The sequence below is a fragment of the Amphiura filiformis genome, chromosome 7 (assembly GCF_039555335.1).
Source record: "Amphiura filiformis chromosome 7, Afil_fr2py, whole genome shotgun sequence".
Classification (NCBI taxonomy): Eukaryota; Metazoa; Echinodermata; class Ophiuroidea; order Amphilepidida; family Amphiuridae; genus Amphiura; species Amphiura filiformis.
The window spans coordinates 30,644,714-30,666,246 of NC_092634.1; the positions used below are offsets into that span (position 1 = coordinate 30,644,714).

Sequence of the window (21,533 nt, forward strand, 5' to 3'; positions counted from 1 at the left end):
TGATTTTCTTCAAAATTGTTGTTTTTACCCCAAATCTGTATTTATATTAAGATTTATTGATGTCTTGCCTTCATAAAAATGTATACTTTTATATGTTTTGCGCGAATAATTACAAAGTTATTGCACTTTTACTACATGCATGTCTGAGAGTACACAGCCACCTTAACACTACTAGTACTATGCACGCTACGGCAACGTTATACACGGTGAGTCAATTGGGGCGAACTGGTCGTGGTATGTACGTGTATTGGGGCGAACTGGTCGTGGTATGTAATGTGTATTGGGTGAACTTTTTGGGGGCGAATAGTTTTCGGGGTGAGACGTCTCGCATTCGTGCTCTATATACTTATTCCATGCTCGAGATCGAAAGAAGCTCACTCTCCACGTACCAACACGCGTTGCGTATTGTTTCTACTACTTATTACATCAGTAGCTACTATTTTAAACAAAATACACAATTTTAACTTTTTTTCATATTTGAATTGACCGTTAGTTTGCCTCGGTGACCTTTAATTGCTTTTTTTTTTTTTTCTACTACAAAATTGTAGCTTAAAAGCGTCCGTTTTAAATCAATTTAGACTCTACTTCCCCCGTGTTAGAAACACTGGACTAGGAAGTCTTTCCAGTCGATTGGTGGCGCACTGTACGAAAATCTCGATTTTCTCAGAGTTGAAGTAGAAAACCTTTCTAAAACTTCTGTTTTTTGATTAATTTGTCGATGTATTCAGGGGAAAAGTGGTTTAATGAAATTCTGTAGACTTATTCTTTATTTCTAAGCAACTCTGACAAATTTCCATTTTTTTAATGTTCCTGTGAAATCACTGAAAGGGCCTTTAATGTTGGTCTGCCAAAATTGAAATCATTCCCCCCCCCCCTAATTCACCACCCGGGGGTGTCACACAATTATTGCACTGACCCGAGCATTTCAAGTATTGCATAACTGAATCCACGGTCATTGTTTACATTAGTGTCATGAGTCATGACCTTGACATGATGGGCTTGCAAACATTCGCCTCAGTAGCTCTCAATAGCCTCCGGACCGCGAACGTTCGTACTGTATGTGTGCTGACATTTTACAAGTTCTTCCGATGTTCATATTCAACCAAACTGTTAAATTCATACGGATTTTGCCTATTGTGAACAAGGGATTTCATGCAGCAGGATTTGGAGGCATAACATTCCGTGCCCTTCCAGAATTGACCCACTTTCCCAACAGTCAGTTCGCTAGTGTTGCAAACATGGCTATGCCCGCACCAAAGACATCGGGAAAGGGTGAATTCATACGTAAAGAGAGCGCATTCAGGGATAGAGTCACAGGTAAGTAAATCTATAATAATACCTGCAAAGGTTATTAAAATATTTGCAATGTCATCGTGATTGTGCAGAATTGCGTTTGGCAAGTTGTGGCGACCAATTCGCCAAAAGCATTGTATTTTTAAGCTTTTCAGGAATGTCAGCCGTGTGCTTAGTACCAATGGTTGTAAATAGTGACTGAAAACGTGCTGAAAAAAGGACCACAAAACGACATTGAGTTTTGCAAGTCACTGTACAGTACATTTGAATATTATAAAACATGGTAATGCATGAGCGCACCCTGACATGAAAAAATAGCAGCGTATGCACATGTTAAGCAGTACTTGTACAGTAAGGCACAAATATTGTTAAGCTTACCAGTGTACCACTGCCCAGGGCCCCAGGCACAGCAGCACAGGCCACAGCCACAGCTGACAGCAATCAGTAGTACGGTACCAGTATTACGACTCAGTCACAACATATCATACATTACATATGTGCTTATAAGTTGGCAGTAGAGTCAGGACTTCGTAATAGTTAATAAACTGAAGTTTAACAGTAGAGGAGTCTAGATAGTCTAGTTTATAAACCCTTAACACAATCATCAATGGCGTCGACATCAGCTGTCAATTCCATAAACATTAAGGGGGAGTTTATACGCAGGGATAGTGTTTTTCGCAACTGGATTACAGGTAGGTCCAAGCTATATAATCATGATAATAGCATGTTATAAAGTCATACAATTAAAATTGTTTATAATAGCGTTATTTTTTGCCAATATTATGCATTAATTATAGGTATGACTATGAGAGGCAAACCTTTTAAGTTAGACTTAGTTAAGGGGGTACTACACCCTTGCCAATTTTGTGCCTATTTTTGCATTTTTCTCAAAAATTATAGCTCATTGGTGACAGGTAAGATATGCATATTATAGGGGCAAGGACCCACAACTATTGTACTGAAAATTCAGCAATTCAAGGCAGGTAGTTATTGATTTATTGATCAAATATTGGTTTTCCTCATTTTTGACTGTAACTCCACAACTGTTGTCTGTGCTGAAATAAAATTTCCAGTGCAGTAGTTGTAGTCCTTGCCCCTATAATATACATATCTTACTTGTCACCCATGTGCTATAATTTTTCAGAAAAATGCAATAATAGGCACAAAATTGGGCATGGGTGTAGTACCCCCTTAACACATTTGCTAGTCAGCCAAAATGGGCCCAAACACAATTCATATTTACATTGAAATTTAAAAGAACAGCTAGCTCAAGGAAACCTACATAAATATGTTGTCTATACTTCACTTAACCCAAATATATGATTTTTTTTGGTGATGAGACACTCGCCCGGGGGGGCCACTCAAATATGACAGTGTACGCATGCGTGACCAAATTATTTTCAAACACCCCTAAACGAAGTTTTACCCTACCAGCAAATTTAGCCCCTTAATAAGGTAATTTAGTGTAAAATTTAACCCCTAATGAGTTTTTGGCTGGTGAAAATGCAACAAATGTACCCTTTTTGGACTCATAATTTACCAAAAATTTGAAAAGGTACCCTAAACAAGTTGTCCAGTTTCAGAAAACTACCCTTATTCATGAAAATCACTGTTTTTAGACCCTAAAGCGGCCACGCGGCAGAACTTGCCCTTGCCTAAAAAACACCCCCTTTTACTTGTTTTTTTGGTCACGCATGCGTACAGACCATTTATGTGAGTGATCCCCCCGGGGACACTCGCACATGGAATTTTAGAGGGATTTTGATAGCAGTTCCACATAGAAAAGCTGCGAATGCGATCATCACTGTTTTAAGATCTGGAAACACCACCGAAATGCTGTTTTGTGAGCTGAATCTTTTTGATGAAAGTCAATCTTTGACAAGATGTAACTTTGCTACGGAAAGTGCTATGACAAAACGGTTTTCAGTTTTAGCTTTCTTTTACTCAAGGGATGTAATTTGATATAAAATGATGTGGTTTGATGGTAAATTTGAATTCACCTATCATACCTACATTTGTCAGGAAGGTTCTCTCAGGGCTGTCAACTCTCACGCATTGGCCGTGAGTCTCATCACGGCACGCATTGGCTCACGTTCTTGCAGTTTTGGGAGTGAACATGAAGGTCAATTTTCACATTTGAACAAGGTTAAAAATAAACTTGCTCTGACTTTCTTGAAATTGGCAGCAAAATGTTCATCTATTTGTGGGGATTCAGAAAAAGAATAGTTTGCACTATCTGCAATGTCAAATTAATGAGATACATGTATGAGATAAAAACAAGTTTCAAATTTTGACCATTTGGTTGACATAATTACGGAACTGCCCTGATTCCAAATTGGGACAGTACATGTACGGCACTATTGTCAGAGATCTGTAGACGCAAGTCTTGAGGTTACTTTCCTATAAATGAAATTCATGGATGTATGAATATAAAATAAATACTGTCCAAACGTTCATACCCCAGCCCTTAAAGGAGGATTTCGTGATCCTAGCATCCTCTTTTAATGACATTTTCCAGTACATATCCACGAAAAAAGCCTATTCCCAAAATTTCAGTTGATTCCGATTTTGCATTTGCGAGTTATGCATGATCATGTGTATTACACTGCTCCATAGACAATGCGTTGTAATTTCGTTCTGGTGCACCAGAACGAAATTCAAATTTCACGATATCTTTGCAAAACGAATTAATCTGCAAGAAATATTTTGTACATAAACATTATGTAGCCCGAGGTTTCCAGTGATATAAAAATCTCAACTTTTTTTGAGAAAAGTTGGGGGGATGAGGCTGTGGATCACGAAATGCCCCTTTAAGGGGGTACTACACCCCTGCCCAATTTTGTGCCTATTTTTGCAATTTTCTCAAAAATTATAGCGCATTGGTGACAAGATATGTATATTATAGGGGCAAGGACTACAACTACTGAACTGGAAATTTTATTTTAGCACAGACAGCAGTTGTGGAGTTACAGTCAAAAATGAGGGAAAACCAGTATTTGATCAATAAATCAATAACTACTTTCCTTGAGTTGTTGAATTTTCAAAGCAGTAGTTGTAGTCCTTGCCCCTACAACATACATATCTTACTTGTCACCAATGCGCTATAATTTTTGAGAAAAATGCAAAAATAGGCACAAAATTCAAAATAACGTTAAATTTGTCAAATTCTGGGGAAAATGTGCGCAAATTTGGCTAAAAAACGAATCTACACTTTTATAGTAAAACATGATGCCACCCCTTTAAGGGTTGGGGTATGAACGTTTGGACAGTATTTATTTTGGGACATTAGAGTATAGGCACCGGAGTTTTTGGGGGTCCATCGCGATTTTGGTGGTCCATCGTGAATTTTGAGAATTTTGCCAAACACACTACTTTTCAATGTAAATTCACCAATATTCCATTTGATGCAGGCCCAGCGCCTGTTTACGTGAGTCCAGACCAGCACAATATCCTCCCGGAAGCCCTTCCGTGATATGCAAATGTCCGATTTTTCCATGACGTGTTACCATGTGTGGTAGTTAATTCTTTACATCGATCGTATGTATGAGTGACGTCATTAATCATATGCATAATTGATTGAGCAAAGAAGGGTAGGATATAAGTCACAGAGCGCACGCGAGATATACGAATCAGTTCATGACAAAAACAACATTTAGACGCCAAAAAAGTACAGTTATGCATTAAAATGTTTATTGTACAGTACAGTAGTAGCTTTTCACATAAAATTTGCATTGTTCACATAATGTATCAACTTCATGGAGAGAAAAACATCGGACTAGCACGTGTGAAATAGGTGCAGAATTCGCATACTTGATTTACTTGAATTGCGTGTGACTTCATCAATGGATACAAAAGTGGTGGAAAACGATTTTCGCTTTTTGACTTGAATTTTCGCGATTTTCAAGCACTTTATAAAAAAAAACAGCCGCAAGATTTTGCCGCTTTTAAATCGCGCGAAACTCCGGTGCCTACATTAGAGCACATCAGACATATCGAATTGCATTCTGAATACTGAAGAATGTCATTCTGATATCAAATAATTTTGAATTTTGAAATTCGCAATTTAATACACATTTTATGGCAAATCATTAAAAATTGATATTTTTGATATTTAACAGTACTTGAAGTAAACTTTATAAATCTGATGATTTATACTTAAAGTGTATGTAGGTGGGTTGAAAAGTCGACGATCAATTGAATCTACACTTTTATAGTAAAACATGATGCCACCCCTTTAAGGGCTGGGGTATGAACGTTTGGACAGTATTTATTTTGGGACATTAGAGCACATCAGACATATCGATTGCATTCTGAATACGAAGAATGTCATTCTGATATCAAATAATTTTGAATTTTGAAATTGCAATTTAATATACATTTTATGGCAAATCATTAAAATTGATATTTTTGATATTTAACAGTACTTAAAGTAAACTTTATAAATCTGATGATTTATACTTAAAGTGTATGTAGGTGGGTTGAAAATTGACGATCAATTGAAAATTTTGATTTTTCAGATTGAAGATATGGATTTTTTTCCCAAAACACCAAAAAAATTAGGTCTTTTGGGAAAAAATCCATATCTTCAATATGAAAGGTCAAAATTTTCAATTGACCGCCTGATTTTCTTCCTGCTACATACACTTTAAGAATATATCATTAGATTTATATAATTTACTTCGAGGACTGTTATATATATCAAAATTGAAAAATATCAAATTTTTATAATTTGTCATAAAATTTGTATTATATTGTGATTTTCAAAAAATGAAAATTATTTGATATCAGAAAGACATGCTTCAGATTCAGAATACAATTCGATAGGTCTGAGGTGCTCTCATGTGCCACAAAAAATACTGTCAAACATAATAAACGCTATTTTAGATCCTTAAGGGGTACTACACCTGGCCAATTTGTGCCTATTTTTGCATTTTTCTCAAAAATTATAGCACATTGGTGACAAGTAAGATATGTATATTATAGGGGCAAGGGCTACAACTACTATACTGAAAATTCAGCAACTCAAAGCAAGTAGTTATTGATTTATTGATCAAATATTGGTTTTCCCTCATTTTTGACTGTAACTCCACAACTTTTGTATGTGCTGAAATAAAATTTCAAGTCCAGTAGTTGTAGTCCTTGCCCCTATAATATACATATCTTACTTGTTCTTAATGTGCTATAATTTTTGAGAAATATGCAAAAATAGGCACAAAATTGGGCAGGGGTGTAGTACCCCCTAAGCTAGCTTTTTGAAAATTGCAACTCAATTGGCTATACCGAAAAGCCTGAAAATGCACCCCAAATGAGCGACACACCCTTTTACCTACTCACCTTTGCCTCTCCATTACAAATTATGGGGTGGCATGGCAAAGTCTCTGGCATTTTGTATGGAATGAGGATTATCTCATATTCACAAGGGTTATTCTTTAGATCGCTCTTGTCCAACAAATCATGGATGGTGTTGTGTGCCTTTCCTTTGACGCAAACGATATAAAGACTGCATTTTTAAAATGTGCAATTTACAGGCACAAAGTGGGTGTAGCAATTGGGACATTAAAAAATTGGGTAACTATAGTGCCATGTGTTTCAGAACCACCTTCAATTTTCGTTTTTCTCTTTCAGATTCAGATCTGAACTTTTCATGGCTTTATATATCAGATTTCAGCTTTTTTTTGTTACTCAAATTTTATTTTGTGTTCAAATTGGGCTGAAAATATTAGAAACAAATATTAGAATTAGAAACAAAATATTACAAACAGTTTGTCAACTATTTTGAGCATTTATAGTTTCTTTCAATGAAGGTCACAGTCCGGGGGAGGGGGGGAGGGGGAGGGGGGCACACCGACATCGCCTGGCTAATAATTATTTGGTGCAGCAGGGACATTAAAATGAATACACAGGATCCATACACGTGAATTGCTATGCACGATTTTGATATCAGACGAAAATCTTCGGATACTGGGTTACAAAATGATGAATATCTCCCGTAAATGAATTTTTCTCAAGAAACCAGATGTGGTCTCATACACTTGAAAATATGTGTTGAACAGATATTATAGTCGTTAGCGTGCGCTTTGAAAATTGGCCGTGCGCTTTGAAGTCAAAATTTGACCAAAACTCTCAATTTTATATTGCGTTGGTCCTATATGGACTACAGCGCGCAGCAGGCTATAGCGGCACTCACTCAAGTGGAGAGAGTATAATCATTGACCGCAATGCCCGGTCCCCGCACTCCGTGCATCCGCGGGTATTCATGCTCGTCGAAAATTTCGCGAAATAAGGGGTGTATTTAGATGAAGAACGCGATTCGCGAATCAGTCGATTCACACAAAAAAAGGGGTGTTTTTTTCGCGAAATTGAAAAAAAAGGGTATTTCCATCGAGCAGCCGACGCGTTTCTGCCAGAAAAGAATATATTAGAAATATCATTCGCGTTTTAGCGTAAAATAGGGTATTGTCGAAGGAAAATAATTTGCATAAATCGCTAAAAAAGGGTGTTTTTCCCTAAAAACTTCGCGAAATGAGATGCAAAAGGGGTGTTTTTAAAGTTCACCGACAAGCATGAATACCCGCGGATGCACGGAGTGCGGGGACCGGGCCGCAATGTCGTATTATACAAGCTTGCTCACAGAGCGAGAAATCAATTACCCCGTCTATACAGTAGCCTTAGTCAAGTCACTTCGCTAATAATATGCATCTCATAAGGTCCGAATAAAATGGTCATAGGTGGCTGTGGATTCAACCTACCATGGCGATTTCTACTATGAAGACATCGGGCGATGTCACTGTGGGGGGGGTGTCACCCACGATAATCAACTTTTAAAAGCACCCTAAACAAGGATTTAACCCTTGGTTAAAACGATACCCTAAACAGATAACACATGCATCAAATTACATTCTGAAAATTTCATTTCCGCGTATTAGCAATTGCAATTTTGCTACCCATTTTTCCCATTTTTCATGTTTGTGACACCCTAAACACGGTATGCGTGTATTGTGCCTACCCACGAAAAACTACCCTTTCTCTGTGTTTTTATTATCGCGGATGGTGTACAGGCCACAATGGGAGTGAACCCCCCGGGAGGTCAGTTTAGGTCTGCAGATTCTTCTGGATTTTGATTCAACACTGTCTTGAAACTTTGAAACTGAATCCCACTCAGAACAGCCCTATAACACAGAGTTGAAGTGAGCCCTCTGTTGAAAATGTTAAAATGCTGTTATCCTCTTGGCAAACTTGTGGCTATTGTACCTGTGGAATGCAGAAACAATAATGAATCTTGTAGTAACACTAACAATAGGAACAGAGCAAAATACATTGATTAAATTTAATTTTTTTCACTTTTCATTATTCTTGTCCATATATTTGTACAAATTATGTAAACCATTATAATGTTCCTTAGACCAGCAATGGGCTGTCCCAGAAAATAAATACACACCCTGTAGGGGAGTAACTTTTCAATAAAAGAAATGTCTGGATTTCCAAGTTTGCTCTCTGAAAACAACTGGAAGTTGCCAATATTAGAGTGGAAAAAGCATGGAAATGCAATTTTACAATTTGAAAAATTACATGAAAAATCATGGAATGGTCCAAAATAGAATTTCTGATTTTGAACTATTTTTACCGGATTTTTTCGTCTTTGGACTCTTTAAAAATTGGATAAAAAGTCTGGAAATCTAAACTCCTCAGTAGGGGGTCTGCATCTATTGCTACATTTTAGCGACCTCATTTGCCCTTGACTTTCATCTTTTGGCCATTGGTTCTGCAGCATAGACCAGAATACTCCATAAGGGACGCAACATTAGATATTATCGGGGGTCAAGCAGAATTTTTTTTGCTGTCTTTGGAGGCAATTTTTCCCCGCCCGCCGAAGTGGCAAAGTTGTTGTTTTTCAGTTTTAGTGCATACTTTTATACAGAGTTGGGTAGGGAATTTTTTTTTACGCATCAGTCTCACTAGTGGGCAAAGTGTTTTTTTCTGTCACTAGTGGGCAAAGTTTTTTTGTTGTTGAAAAACTCCCTAGCCCCCCTGATAATATCTAATGATGCATCGCTAGGGGGCAGCAGTGCACATGGGGTTAAGAAATATAACTGATTCAACAATACTTCATTTTTCATAAAACATCTTTCAACATTACAAATTAAACTTTATTATATTGAAATTAAAATTATCATAGGAAAATATAAAAACATTGACATAGTATTGCAGTTTTAAAAACATCTATATTTTTTTCAATTTCAAATTGGTTGGCACAAATTACATTATAAAAATAAGGTACAAAAATATACATATTCTTGGACTGAAAAAATCACAAAAAGGTTCTTTATTTATGTCCTAGAACCATTGAAAGGATATTTGGTCCCTCTGATAATTTTTTTGTTCTCACCTTAGGTCGGGAATCTTGCAATTATGTTCCAGTTACTTTGCAAAATATAATAAGCTGAAAAACCATGTATGCAAAAAAATGAAGTGCAGTCTTCCCTTTTTGCTGAGCTTTGTTAGTGCTATGTTTTTTTGTGTGCAAAGGGGATAACTTGCTCAGTTGCTGACCAACAGTGTTGGAACAGTGTTCAAAACCCGGGTTCGAAATAGGGCCCTGGTCCACCGGCCATTGGCTAGCTGTAACGTTTTGGCCGGGCCGGTAACTTTCCTGACTAGCAGTCTAGTTACCAGCCCTCCTGACCGGCGGTAACCTTTTAAAGCTCAAAGTACTAGTTTTTAAATATTCAAACACATGATCCATGATGCATCGTCAATCTGTCATTATTTACTATTAAAATCACTTGCAAAGCACGGTATAAAATAATTTTAATTTCAATCCAAAAAAATCCCTGATCTTGCAAGAAACATTTCCTTTTTGCCTGAAAGGCTATAACATTTTTGAGGCTTAATTTTTCTAACACTGTTTTGAAATAGGCCAACATTTTTAAGGGCCATTCAGGGCTCGCTCTTAGGTCTGAAAAATGTACAGGCCCTCATGCAAAATTGGGGATGTTACACAGGTCCACAATCTGTGACACTTTCTAAATGTACTAAATGCCAGTAATTCATCTTTAAAAACAAATTATTAGGCCTATACATTACACCCTGTATAGAAGAGATGATCTATTCCACACAAATTAAAATATTCCACACAGGGAGTGTAAATTTCAAATGGGGCTCCCTGAATGGGTGACTCCAATTGAAATCTACAACCCCTGTGTGGAAGATTTTTGCATCTCTATAAATACGGGGTGTAAATTATGTGTAGGGCCTACAGATTTCAGTTAGAATAAAGTCCAATGTTTGATGGGGGTAGTTAGTTGTTTCAATGGAGCTAATAATAAAACCAATTTTACTGAAAAATTGACAAATTTTGCCTGATATAATTACATGTTATTATTACACTTTAGAGTTAAATTGTATACATATTTCAGTATAGAAAAAAAATGTATGGCATTAAGTAGTCGTATTGGAAACACCATGCAGCAGCCTTCATATATAATCAAGGCTCTGCTGCAGTTTGATAGTGCCCCTCATCGTGTTCCTTAATAGCTGCCTTAAGCCTTTTCAAACTATCCTCGTCCATCTTCGCATACCCATCTCCAACCCAAATTCTTTGTGTGGCGGAGCCACCTCCATCGCTAAGACTTTGGTTTCGCGGAGGCACCGGAGGCGAGGCAGTACTTGCGGGGTTAGTGAGATGGTTATTGGTACCTTGATTTGGCACGTGATTTAGCGACCCATTTTGAGAGGGTGTATTGTCCATAGAATAATGGTTTGTAGCGATGTTAGATGCAGCCGATACGCCTCGGATGTGTATGGTTCCTTGCGAGTCCCGATGGAAGAGAACCTGCATCTGGTCATCAGAATTTTTCCGACACGTTTTGGTCATTAACAGGTATGCGGATATAATCATAAATAGCAGTAATGCAACAGATAAAACGGCAAGTCCTATCAAAGTTGTAGCACTCAATTTCTCGGACCTGGCTACAGGCATCTCAGTTTTGCGTATTAATGGTGGTGTTGTTTTTTGCACGTCGGTATGCTGTGTGCTTGTTCTTGGCACATCTGTATGCTGTGTGCTTGTTTTTGGCATATCAATATGCTGTGTGCTTGTTTTCTGCACGTCAGTATGATATCGACTCGGTGTCGATGTAGTTTGGGATAACACAGTAGATTTGCGGACACTTTCAGTACTCAATTTTGAAATGAGTGAAGCAGTTGATGTAGGTGCAGTTGAAGGTGGTATTTTTGGTTTCACAATAATTGTTGTGCGTACTAAAGTAACACCCTCAAAGTTCAGCACAGTGCATGTGACATTAATCGTCCCCTGTTGCAAGTCTTGTATAGTAACTCTACGCCCACCTTCTGTTTCAGAAACTAATTGGGAAGGGGAAAAATGCCATTGAAAAATCATGGATGGATTTCCCCTTGCCTGAGCATATAATTCAACGTCATCACCTTCGACTAAATCATCAGACGTAACATGCAAACTGACTTGTGGTTGAAAGACGATGTTCAGTGGATCTAAGCGATGATGAAGTTGAAAATCGGGAAATGATGGACTGAAATAGATACAATCAAATATTGCCTCGTTATCATCGGCTGTGGCGTTGAACGCATATCGAGATTCGATCATGTCTCCAACGATGTGATCGTTAATAGACCCAACCGGTTGACCATTTTTCGTCCACTTGATACGGAAAGTATAACCAATATGCGGAGAGTCGCATTGCAACACTACACGTGTGCCTTCCTTGATACCGTACGAATCATGAACCACAGGCTCGCGAATCGTCACAATTATCTCATCATTGGTCGGTGTTCTCATCACATACAAGGTGTTAATGAGAAACGTAGGCATGGGCGTATTGATTATCTCACATTTGTACTCACCACCAGCTGGGTCTTGGGCATTATCAATAAAAAGAAGATATTCACCCTCTTCTCTATTCCCTAAAGGCATGTAGGAAGTATCTCCTCTTGTGACCCTTCCAGAAGATCTTGAATCTAACAACTGGTCGCCATCTTTACTCCATTTGACGTAGTAGTCAATTCCGGATAAAGCAGCTGGGTTGACGTTGCAGTTGAGCAAAACTGCTTCCCCTCGAAAAACCTCCACTTGTTGAGGTGGATGTGCGAACCAGGAAGGGCTTGGCGTGGTTGTTGAACAAGCTGAAGAAACAATGGTGATCATAATGCAAGCAGCGAACAGAACATGGAACCCCATCTTTGAGTTTCTTGGATGCGATCGAAGTATGTGGTGTGTGAAGATTGCTGGATACTGCTTGATGACTGGTACTTTTAGGAGTGCAAAAAAATACAAGTTGCAGTTCATATCTTACACCAGGCCTTGTTATTCCATTTACAGAAGTTGGTGACTCAGTTGAACAAGCAGTACATAGAAAAAGAGTATCTTGACGCAACTGTAGTTTTCTTACCAAAATGTACTTCCAAGTGTATGTGAAGAAAGATCTTTTTGTGGTTAAAAATCAAGAAATCATTCTTCATAGCAATCGAGCACCTAACTTTAATTCTCCATGCCATTCGCAATGTGTTGAACTGTGTTACTGAAATGAACAATTGAAAGTTTTGCAGCATATGTGAAGCTTGTAAATTCCAATGTCCAAAGCAAACTGACCAGCGCAGTGTCCTACAACTTATTTACATTTGCCAACAAGGATGGACATACATGCATGCTTATTTGACCATACTTTTTTTGGTCAAGTTCGGCCTCCGTAATATTTGGAAAGTAACAAAGCCATTTTTCACCTCAATGAGAACTTCATCCGAAAAACAATCTTTTTGACCTCGGAACGGACCACTGAATCCAAATAAAAGACAAAAAGTATTTGCTGCGCACCTGGGAAGCGTTCTTGATCTAATTATTCAATGATTTCTTCAAGAAATTCCTTCTTTATCTCAAGGTTACAGTTATTTTTAGAAAATTTGGGGAAAAAGTGATTTGTATGAAACTCTATTGGTATTTTTGTCAATCAAGTATTATAACTTGTCATCAAAATAGTTTGGCACTTACTAACCTGAAAAGTTTTTTGTGGAATTTTTTGATTTTTTGGGAAAAAATGCCTGAAAATGGGGAAGTGTGTCAGACACAACAAATAGTGGTGACATCTGTACAGTATTCTCAGGAATACTATTGAATACTTCCAGATTGTTTGTGAATAAATGTAAAAAAACATAATAATATCTTAGCACCACAGGGATTCTCTCGGTCCGCGGTCATCCGGGAACATTGTCCCCTTTGCACAAGCGTGTGCATAGCAACCAGCTCGAGGAAGGGGAATTGCACATGCGCACACTGGCTTTACAAGGCTTTTTCCACTGTGTGACGTCAGCCCGACCGAGAGAATGCCCCCATTAAAAACCCAAAATTACGCAAATGTCCTCTTCTTGCATCAGTTTGTGCAAAATGTGTTGATTTTGCCCCCCCCCTGAAATTCACTTTACCCACTCTTGCCCTGATACTAGTCTCAGCTCATGCCCCCATTTGGGTAATGATGTCAGAATGGAGTTCCATCACTGTGGAGTTCCATAGTCAAGACCAAGAAAAAAAGTTTATTTTGCATGGTCGCAATTAAGCCAAGTTGTTTATGATGGTTGTATTTCTACCTTGACACTTACATTGCTAATTGCTATCGTTTAATTAGCATAACTTGATATATTACGACAATAACTTGCGCAATAAGATTGAAGGCCCATTCAGTGATCCCAGTGAAAGAGTAAAGAAATGCTTACAGGTGAAGGATAAGTCATTAAAAGTAAGGTATTTTTGATATGCACTTAAAATTGTATGTAGCGATGCATGATGTAGCTGGGAGGACGAAAAGCCGTCCATCATTCAAAAAATTTGATCTTTTGTATTGATTTTTCAAACAGGCCTACAAATTTTGGGTCTTTTAGGGAACAAAATGCATATGTTCAATATGAAAGGTCAAAATTTTAAAATGATAGACGTTTTTTCCTTCCAGCTACATACACTTAAAGTGCTTATCATTAGATTTGTAAAGTTTACTTTGAGGGCTGTTTAAAAATATCAATTTTTAATAATTTGCCATAAAATTTGTATTATATATCATGAAAATTATTTGATATCAGAAGGCCAGGCCAGCAAAACCCCTATGGCTACAGGTCAGTGATCTTCTGCATGCGTGGCATGTGAGGGGCCTGAGGTTCGAATCCTGGGGGTAACCAAGTGACTTTTTTGTTCATCTTCTCACCTTTTTCATTTCTTCTTTCCCTTCCAATAGAAAAAAAAACATGGTTTGGGTTAGGGTTAGTTAACATGGTTTTTGCTAGATTTAGTCCTTCTTAACCCTAACCCACTGAACTGAAACTCACTAAAGCTCACCATGAAAACCACTGTGCATGCTTGCATTCCACGTGATGCGATGACGCAATCAGCCTAAGTAATTCCGTGATCATATAATAACTTAAAGTTGTATATGATCACAGAATCGCTGGCTGGCCGGACCAGCAAAATCCTTGTGGCTACAGGTTGGAGATCTTCTGTGTGGCATGTTAGGGGTTTGAGGTTTTTCCGATAGCAAAAAAAACCAAACCAAAAACGGTTAGGCTATCATTATGCTGTCAACCCCAATAGTCTAGCAGACTTTGTTCTAAAGATTGGAAGTTTTGTGATGTCTATTTTCTTATGTATTTTATTGTTTTTTACTCCATATAATTTGCATTTATATCATTCCTTTGGCCTCCATGGACCAGATGTTGGACTTTGCATCCAGGCTATGTGATGTTGAAGAATAAATATCATCCTGGACCTTCAGCACACTTTGAGAAGAACAAAATATGGTACATAGAGTATTTTTTATATTGAAAATGTTCTTGTTACTATATTTTTCTTTTGCCAATACCGGTAGGACAAATCAATTTTAATTAATAGTGTGTTACATAAGAACATGCTAATAATCTGCCAGATTCTTCACACAATACAATGGTTTTACATTCCCTAAACCAATTTAGCATGGATATGGCATCACAGGGAATTATGCACTCAGCTCCGACAACTTTTGATGGAGCCTTTGGCTGATGCTTGACTAAAATTTCAAATTATGTATTCAAAGTCAGTTGTGGTGACTCAAGTCATGGCTTGAAAAACATAAAACTTCTTAAAATGGAAATAAATATTTTTCTTACTTTAAAACCTTAACCACCACCTTTTTTATTGCCCTGCCCTTTTTGTAAAAGTATATGTGTCCCAGCAGTTTTCTTGATTGCTGTATAAAACAAACATTTCAGTCTTGCAATTCAGTTAAGATTTTTTGCTGAACAAAGAATCTATGGGCCATTTTGTTGAAGCCAAGGACATTCTTGTGTCCTCATTGATTGCCTAGTTCTTTTCAGTTGTCTCAAGTTCAATTTCTTGTGACATTCAAATAAATTCTGGCCTACTTTATTTAATCAATTGTCTGAAACTAATATACCGCTGAATTTATTCACACCCCAAACTGATCAGCCCTACTAATGAAGGCGTATGAAAACAATACTATTTTGTTGGAGAAGGCATATTCTTTAGTGCTTTTTTATTGGTCAAGGTTAAATTTTGGTGACAGGCAATATCACAAAAGAAAATTAGAACAAAACAATGTCGAAAGATTAAACTTATGCATATTATCATTATATTCTCTCCATTTAACATCCAAACTTCAAAAGGAATAAAAGAATTATCCTGGACAAATAAAACATTACTCGGGGAGCTAGGACCACTTTCTGTGCACCCCCACAGGACCAAACCAAACCAACGTTTTTAGGTTCCTGAGATGACCCCAAAACATAATCAGGATGTTCCCAAAAATATAAACTGGCCCCAAGGGGGGTAAAAGGTCATCGAACTTTGCATAGGGTCAAAATTGTGTTGAAAACCATTCCAATGTATTCCCCTAGTCACAAGGATTCAGAAAATGTATAGTTTGACCTATCTAGGATGTACCGTTCTTGAGTTATAACCAAAAAGGTCACGGTTTTGCCTCTATGGGGGGTCGAAAACATCAAAGTGCTCTGATTTTGCCTAAAGAGGTGTCAAAATGTTTGTTTTGATAAAACAATTCAATCTTTCTACTGTGTGGCGCATAGGCGCGACCTTTGTCCCACAAACGTCTATTAATTTGGGTTAACCACGACCTTCCATGATATACCAGGTTCAACAGCAACTTAACCGAAGGACGACCTTGCTACCATTTACCATATCCGTTCAGACTGTAGCATTATTCACACGAGTAGGTGGTTGGTATTACAAAGAGTGGAACAATATAATAGTTTTTATGCGCTGAAACGTAAAGTATAGTAACTGATATGTTTTCTGTAGTTCATCCAAAGACAAATATAAGTAACAGTAATCACTATTTGTTAAAATAAACAAAAAAGCAGCATATATAATCATGCCACGTAGTAAATATTGTATAAAATCATACCCGCTGAAAACTGGAATCAACCAAAATATCCTATGTGGAGAACAGCGTTCAATAACCTTGAGTTTACGTGACCCGACAAGCAGAGAAATTTTGACCTGAAAACTTACTGAAATATCTTACCGTTATCAAATTGAAACTGATGTATGGAGCTTATAGTTTACTTATTGAAATAAACTAGGGTAAATTTAGTTAATATAAAACGTTAACTAGGTTCAGACACCTCTGCATATTTGCTGCGACACTGCAATCCTTTTCCAGGGCAGTTTTTCTGCAGAGAGCTGCTGGTGCACTGCGAGACTAGCTCAGTCCTATGCAAGGTCGCGTGTTTTGTGGTAGGGGTGATTTGGTAGTATTTTTAGTACAAAAAAAATCGGTCGGTGTGTATAACAGCCATCAAAATTCACGAAAAAAATATACGAAGTGTACAAATATATATGAAATCCATATCCACCCCTGCATAAATTGTGACTATTACAATTTTCCCGATTTTAACACTAAACCGCCGCTTGCTGTTGCTGGTCCTATAGCGTAGCATGCAGGGGTTTGTAGAGGTCATCTGGTTTAATACGGAGTGGAATAGGAAAAATGGACCGATAGTTTGTATTGACGAATCAAATAAGGATAGGATTGCACCATCTTGGATGTTTCGTTACCTTGGTAACACTGCAAAATAGGTCAAGGTCAATTATAGGCCTCAATGTTAGGGCCTACTTGACCTATTTTGCTATGTTACCTAGGTAACGAAGCATCCAAAATATTACAATCCTATCCTTATTTGATTTGTTTAACCCAAACGAACAATTTGACACCTCTTTTGGCAAAATCGAGCACTTTGTTGTTTTCGAGCCCTATAGAGGCAAAAATGTGACCTTTGACCTTTTTGGTTATAACTCAAGAACAATACGTCCTAGATAGGTCAAACTATACATTTTCTGAATCCTTGTGACTAGGGGAATACATTGGAATGGTTTTCAACACAATTTGAGCAAGTTTAAAATTTTGACCCTATGCAAAGCCTTGGGGCCAGTTTATGTTTTGGGGTCATCTCAGGAACCTAAAAAAGTTGGTTTGGTTTGGTCCTGTGGGGGTGCACAGAAAGTGATCCTAGCTCCCCGAGTACATAGGTATGCTAAATGATACAAGGCGTTCCATCAGTGGTGTCACCAGGGGGTAAGAAAAAATATTGGAGGGGAAAATTGCTGCAAAAAGTTGAAATTTGTGTAATTTTGGTCTTTTAAAGATGGTCAAGGCCTTAAAAGTGGGAGGGGGTGGAGGGAACTGCAATCCCCCCCCATAGAGCTGCCACTGTCAGAGGCGGATTTAGGGGGGCCTCTATTTTATGACTAGCAAAGGGCGCCGGCCTAACTTATAAATACAAAAAATGAAAGAAATTAAAAAAAATGAACAAATTCGGCCATGAACAGCAAACAATGGGCCAAAACCGTTGAGTTTTCGAGGGGGTAACCACCTTAACACAATTTTTTCGTCGTCGACCAAACGGCGCCCCCTCTATTAAAAATTTCTGGATCCGCCCCTGAAGTCTGTTCATGGATGGTAGGCCTACTTACCATGCAGCAGTACTTATGGTTGGATGGGGGCAGGGGCTGGAGTAAAGGTGAAAAATGAATAGGTTAGGGATAGGGCTGTTAGAGGAGATGTGGGCCCACACTCCTGGGCCCACATTGCTCCTTGTCTATGGGCCCCCAAGACTCTTGCTACGCCCCTGGATGGGTGGTGTCAGTATTATGTTTTGTGTATAATACTGGGATGAGGGGTCTCAATGCCCTGAATTGAATCTTTACCCTACCACACCCCTGGCAATGGATGGCTCTTCATTATTGTGAATTGGTGTTGGTGAGGATTGTCAAAAATCTGAAAAATTTCCTATTTGTATATTTGGGGGGGAACAAAGCTTAAGTTTTGTTTGGGGAGGGAGTGGGGAAAATTTCTCACCCCCAGTATGTGATGCCAATGAGGAAGAGAATCTTTGGAAGAGAATATAGGCCTACAGGTGTTTCATTCCTAACATCAAATTTCATACCCTAAATTTCATTTCCGCGTATTTAGAAATTGCAACTTTGCTACCCTTTTTCCAATTTTTCATGTTTTTGACACCCTAAATGCGATACGCGCGTATCGTGCCTACCCATGAAAAACGACCCTTTTACTGCGTTTTCATTATCGCGGATGGTGTACAGGCCACAATGGGAGTGACCCCCGGGTTCAATACGCTCATGAGACTCAGATAATCTCGTACAGACCTTCACCACTTCACCTTGACTTGACCTTCTTAAGCTTTCAATTTTTGGAGAAAAATATTGGTGGGAAAACAATAGTTTTGAGCCCAAATGGAAGTTGATGCCAGGGGCTACATAGAATGGGGAAGAGAAACAATGAAATCTTTGACAGACCTTGCCCAAGCAAATTGGCTTTTGACTAACACACGCGTCGCGTCACGTCACGTCGCGTCACGTCGCGTCACGTCACGTCACGTTGATATCTTCTTAAAAGTTACAAACAAACCTTGACCTCTATCAAACTGGGGGGCATTGGGTGAATGCACCCGAGGTGGGCCACATAACACCCCGCCCAACGAACTGGGTACCGTTGGGTCCCCGGGGTTGGGTCCCTCAATTCTCTGTTTTCAACTCCTATTTTCCTATTTTATTTTTATTTGATAAAAACTTTCCGGAAACTTTTTCCCTTCGCCACTTAGTTTGTATTTCTTTTGCCAATTGAGAATGCTTGACAACCACCTGTATTTACTGCCTTTTGCCATCCCGATCCAATCACCCAAAACAAGCCAGAACTCAACATGACCCTTGTTTGCACCCCAATCAATGTTTCGCTTAGCACATACCATGAACATGCACTAGGAACTTCCATTGAAAAGACCCGATATGAATGCATGGGCTCCGCGTGGCTATTTTTAAACTGTGGAAAATACCCCGGGCCGTATTCTCGCAAAGGGGCTAACACCCGTCCCAGGACACACCCGGCCCCAAGAGAACAAGAAATGTCTTTAAAAAGACAATGCCTCCAAGATACCAGTGGGCACCTTTTGTTATTAGTTAAGGAGACACTTATAATGCTAGCTTTAAGGTAACGCTATTGGATATAGATTTTTGTCTGATTGAAATATGTGAGTCCATTCTCTCCTGATTACAAGACTGAAAATTTTATTTTAATCGGATATTCGGTTACCAAAATATATGGCCTGTCAAAATGGCGCGAAACCAAGAAGTTGGCAACAAATTTCTTTTATTTTTGTTATGCAATGATGTCAGGTAGGCCTTATTTTCTAATTATATATGCAAAAATTGTACAAAGTAGAATGTTCAGATCGGCTACAAAATAAGATATAAAACCCATGAATGCCTTTTTCCATGCAAATTTCCATTTGCATAATTAATTAGGGCCCTAATGAACTTTTCTAATAGGCCTAAGTGGCCCAAATTAATTATGCAAATTGAAATTTGCCAAAACGCAACCGTAATTTTGTAGTAGGTCTACAGTGTGTGTTCTACCCATGTACCATGCCTCAGTAGGCCTACTATAGCTCTTTTAATTGTAGGCCTATCTGAAATCTTTACTTTGCATAATTCATACATGTAATTAGAAAATCATCTGGCAACTGGACTTGTCAAAATATAGAAAATAAAAAGAAAGTTGTTGCCAATTTTTGTTTTGGGTTCGCACCATTTTGACAGGCCATATCTCAAGAACCGAATGTAATCTACAGGGCATAAGCTTTAACATATTATTTAAATAGCAAGAAAATCTAAATTTGTGCATTAGCCAATAGGACCACGGTCACCTAAAGCCATCTTGCAATCTTGCAGATAATTCTGATGTATGAAATAAGACCTTCAAACTTTCAGATATGAAGAGTTCCAGATGCAGGCAGCCGTTTCTGTTTTTTAAATGCATATATGCCCAAGTTGTATCAAGAGTCATTTCTCGTGGATTTTTTGACTGAAAATTACGATTGTAACGTTTCAGAGTAACAAATTTTCAGTATCAGATTTTTTTTTTTTTTTTTTATTATAATTTGTATTCAGGACTAAAATAATATTAATTTTATTTTATTTAGGGGGTTCTTTTTATAGGCCATTACTCTTTTGTATGTGTAATTGAATAAAAAATTAAAAACATTATTGTTTTGTTTTGTTTCCTTCATTTGTGCTTTGTCTTGCATCGAAAGGGCCAATATCAACACCTTGTTTGTAAGAAGTATTGTGTGGGGAAAGATGATTATTTTATTTTTATTTTTATCTTAACAAACAAAAAGCAAATTTCTCAGTCAAAGTCTTGAAAACGGTCATGGGTATGCATGCAAAAATATTGCAACAGTACTCAGTAGAACATAAAACACAACCACGCATGGGAATTTGGGAAGCAAATACTTTAAAACTAATTATTCGAATTATATCAACGCAATAAAATTGCAACACGTTAGTACATGTATTTGAACAGCAATGCCGGGCAGCAATGAAGCCGCCATAGGCGCAGCTAGGCGTATCATACCATACATTGCAGTTCAAATGCATCGGATCATGATTGTGGCCTAGTCGAGCCTAGCATGCATGCCAGTCGGTCTGCTGACTCGCCGCGGCACAAAAATACCTCCAATTTTGCACAAAACAATCCATGATGTCAAATTATCATATCCAAAGTGTCGCCATGAACGTCAGCTTCAACTTCTCCAGCCAAAGTTTTTGCATTAATAATCAGGTTTCATGTAATCATGAAATTAAACCTTGTTTGATGTGTATTCCCATTGCCACAGCATAACGGTTTTCCAACTTGTCT

The 21,533-nt window shown here is 38.1% G+C and overlaps 1 protein-coding gene across 1 annotated transcript in view; it reads left to right on the forward strand.

The window, feature by feature from the left end:
• Window positions 1–1,024: 1,024 nt before the first annotated feature.
• Window positions 1,025–21,533, forward strand: part of LOC140157014 (glutathionyl-hydroquinone reductase YqjG-like) — a 150,045-nt gene continuing 129,536 nt past the window's right edge. Inside the window, 1 exon segment of the mRNA XM_072180069.1 lies at window positions 1,025–1,317. Coding sequence (XP_072036170.1) covers window positions 1,059–1,317 — 259 coding nt within the window. The 5' untranslated portion in view covers window positions 1,025–1,058.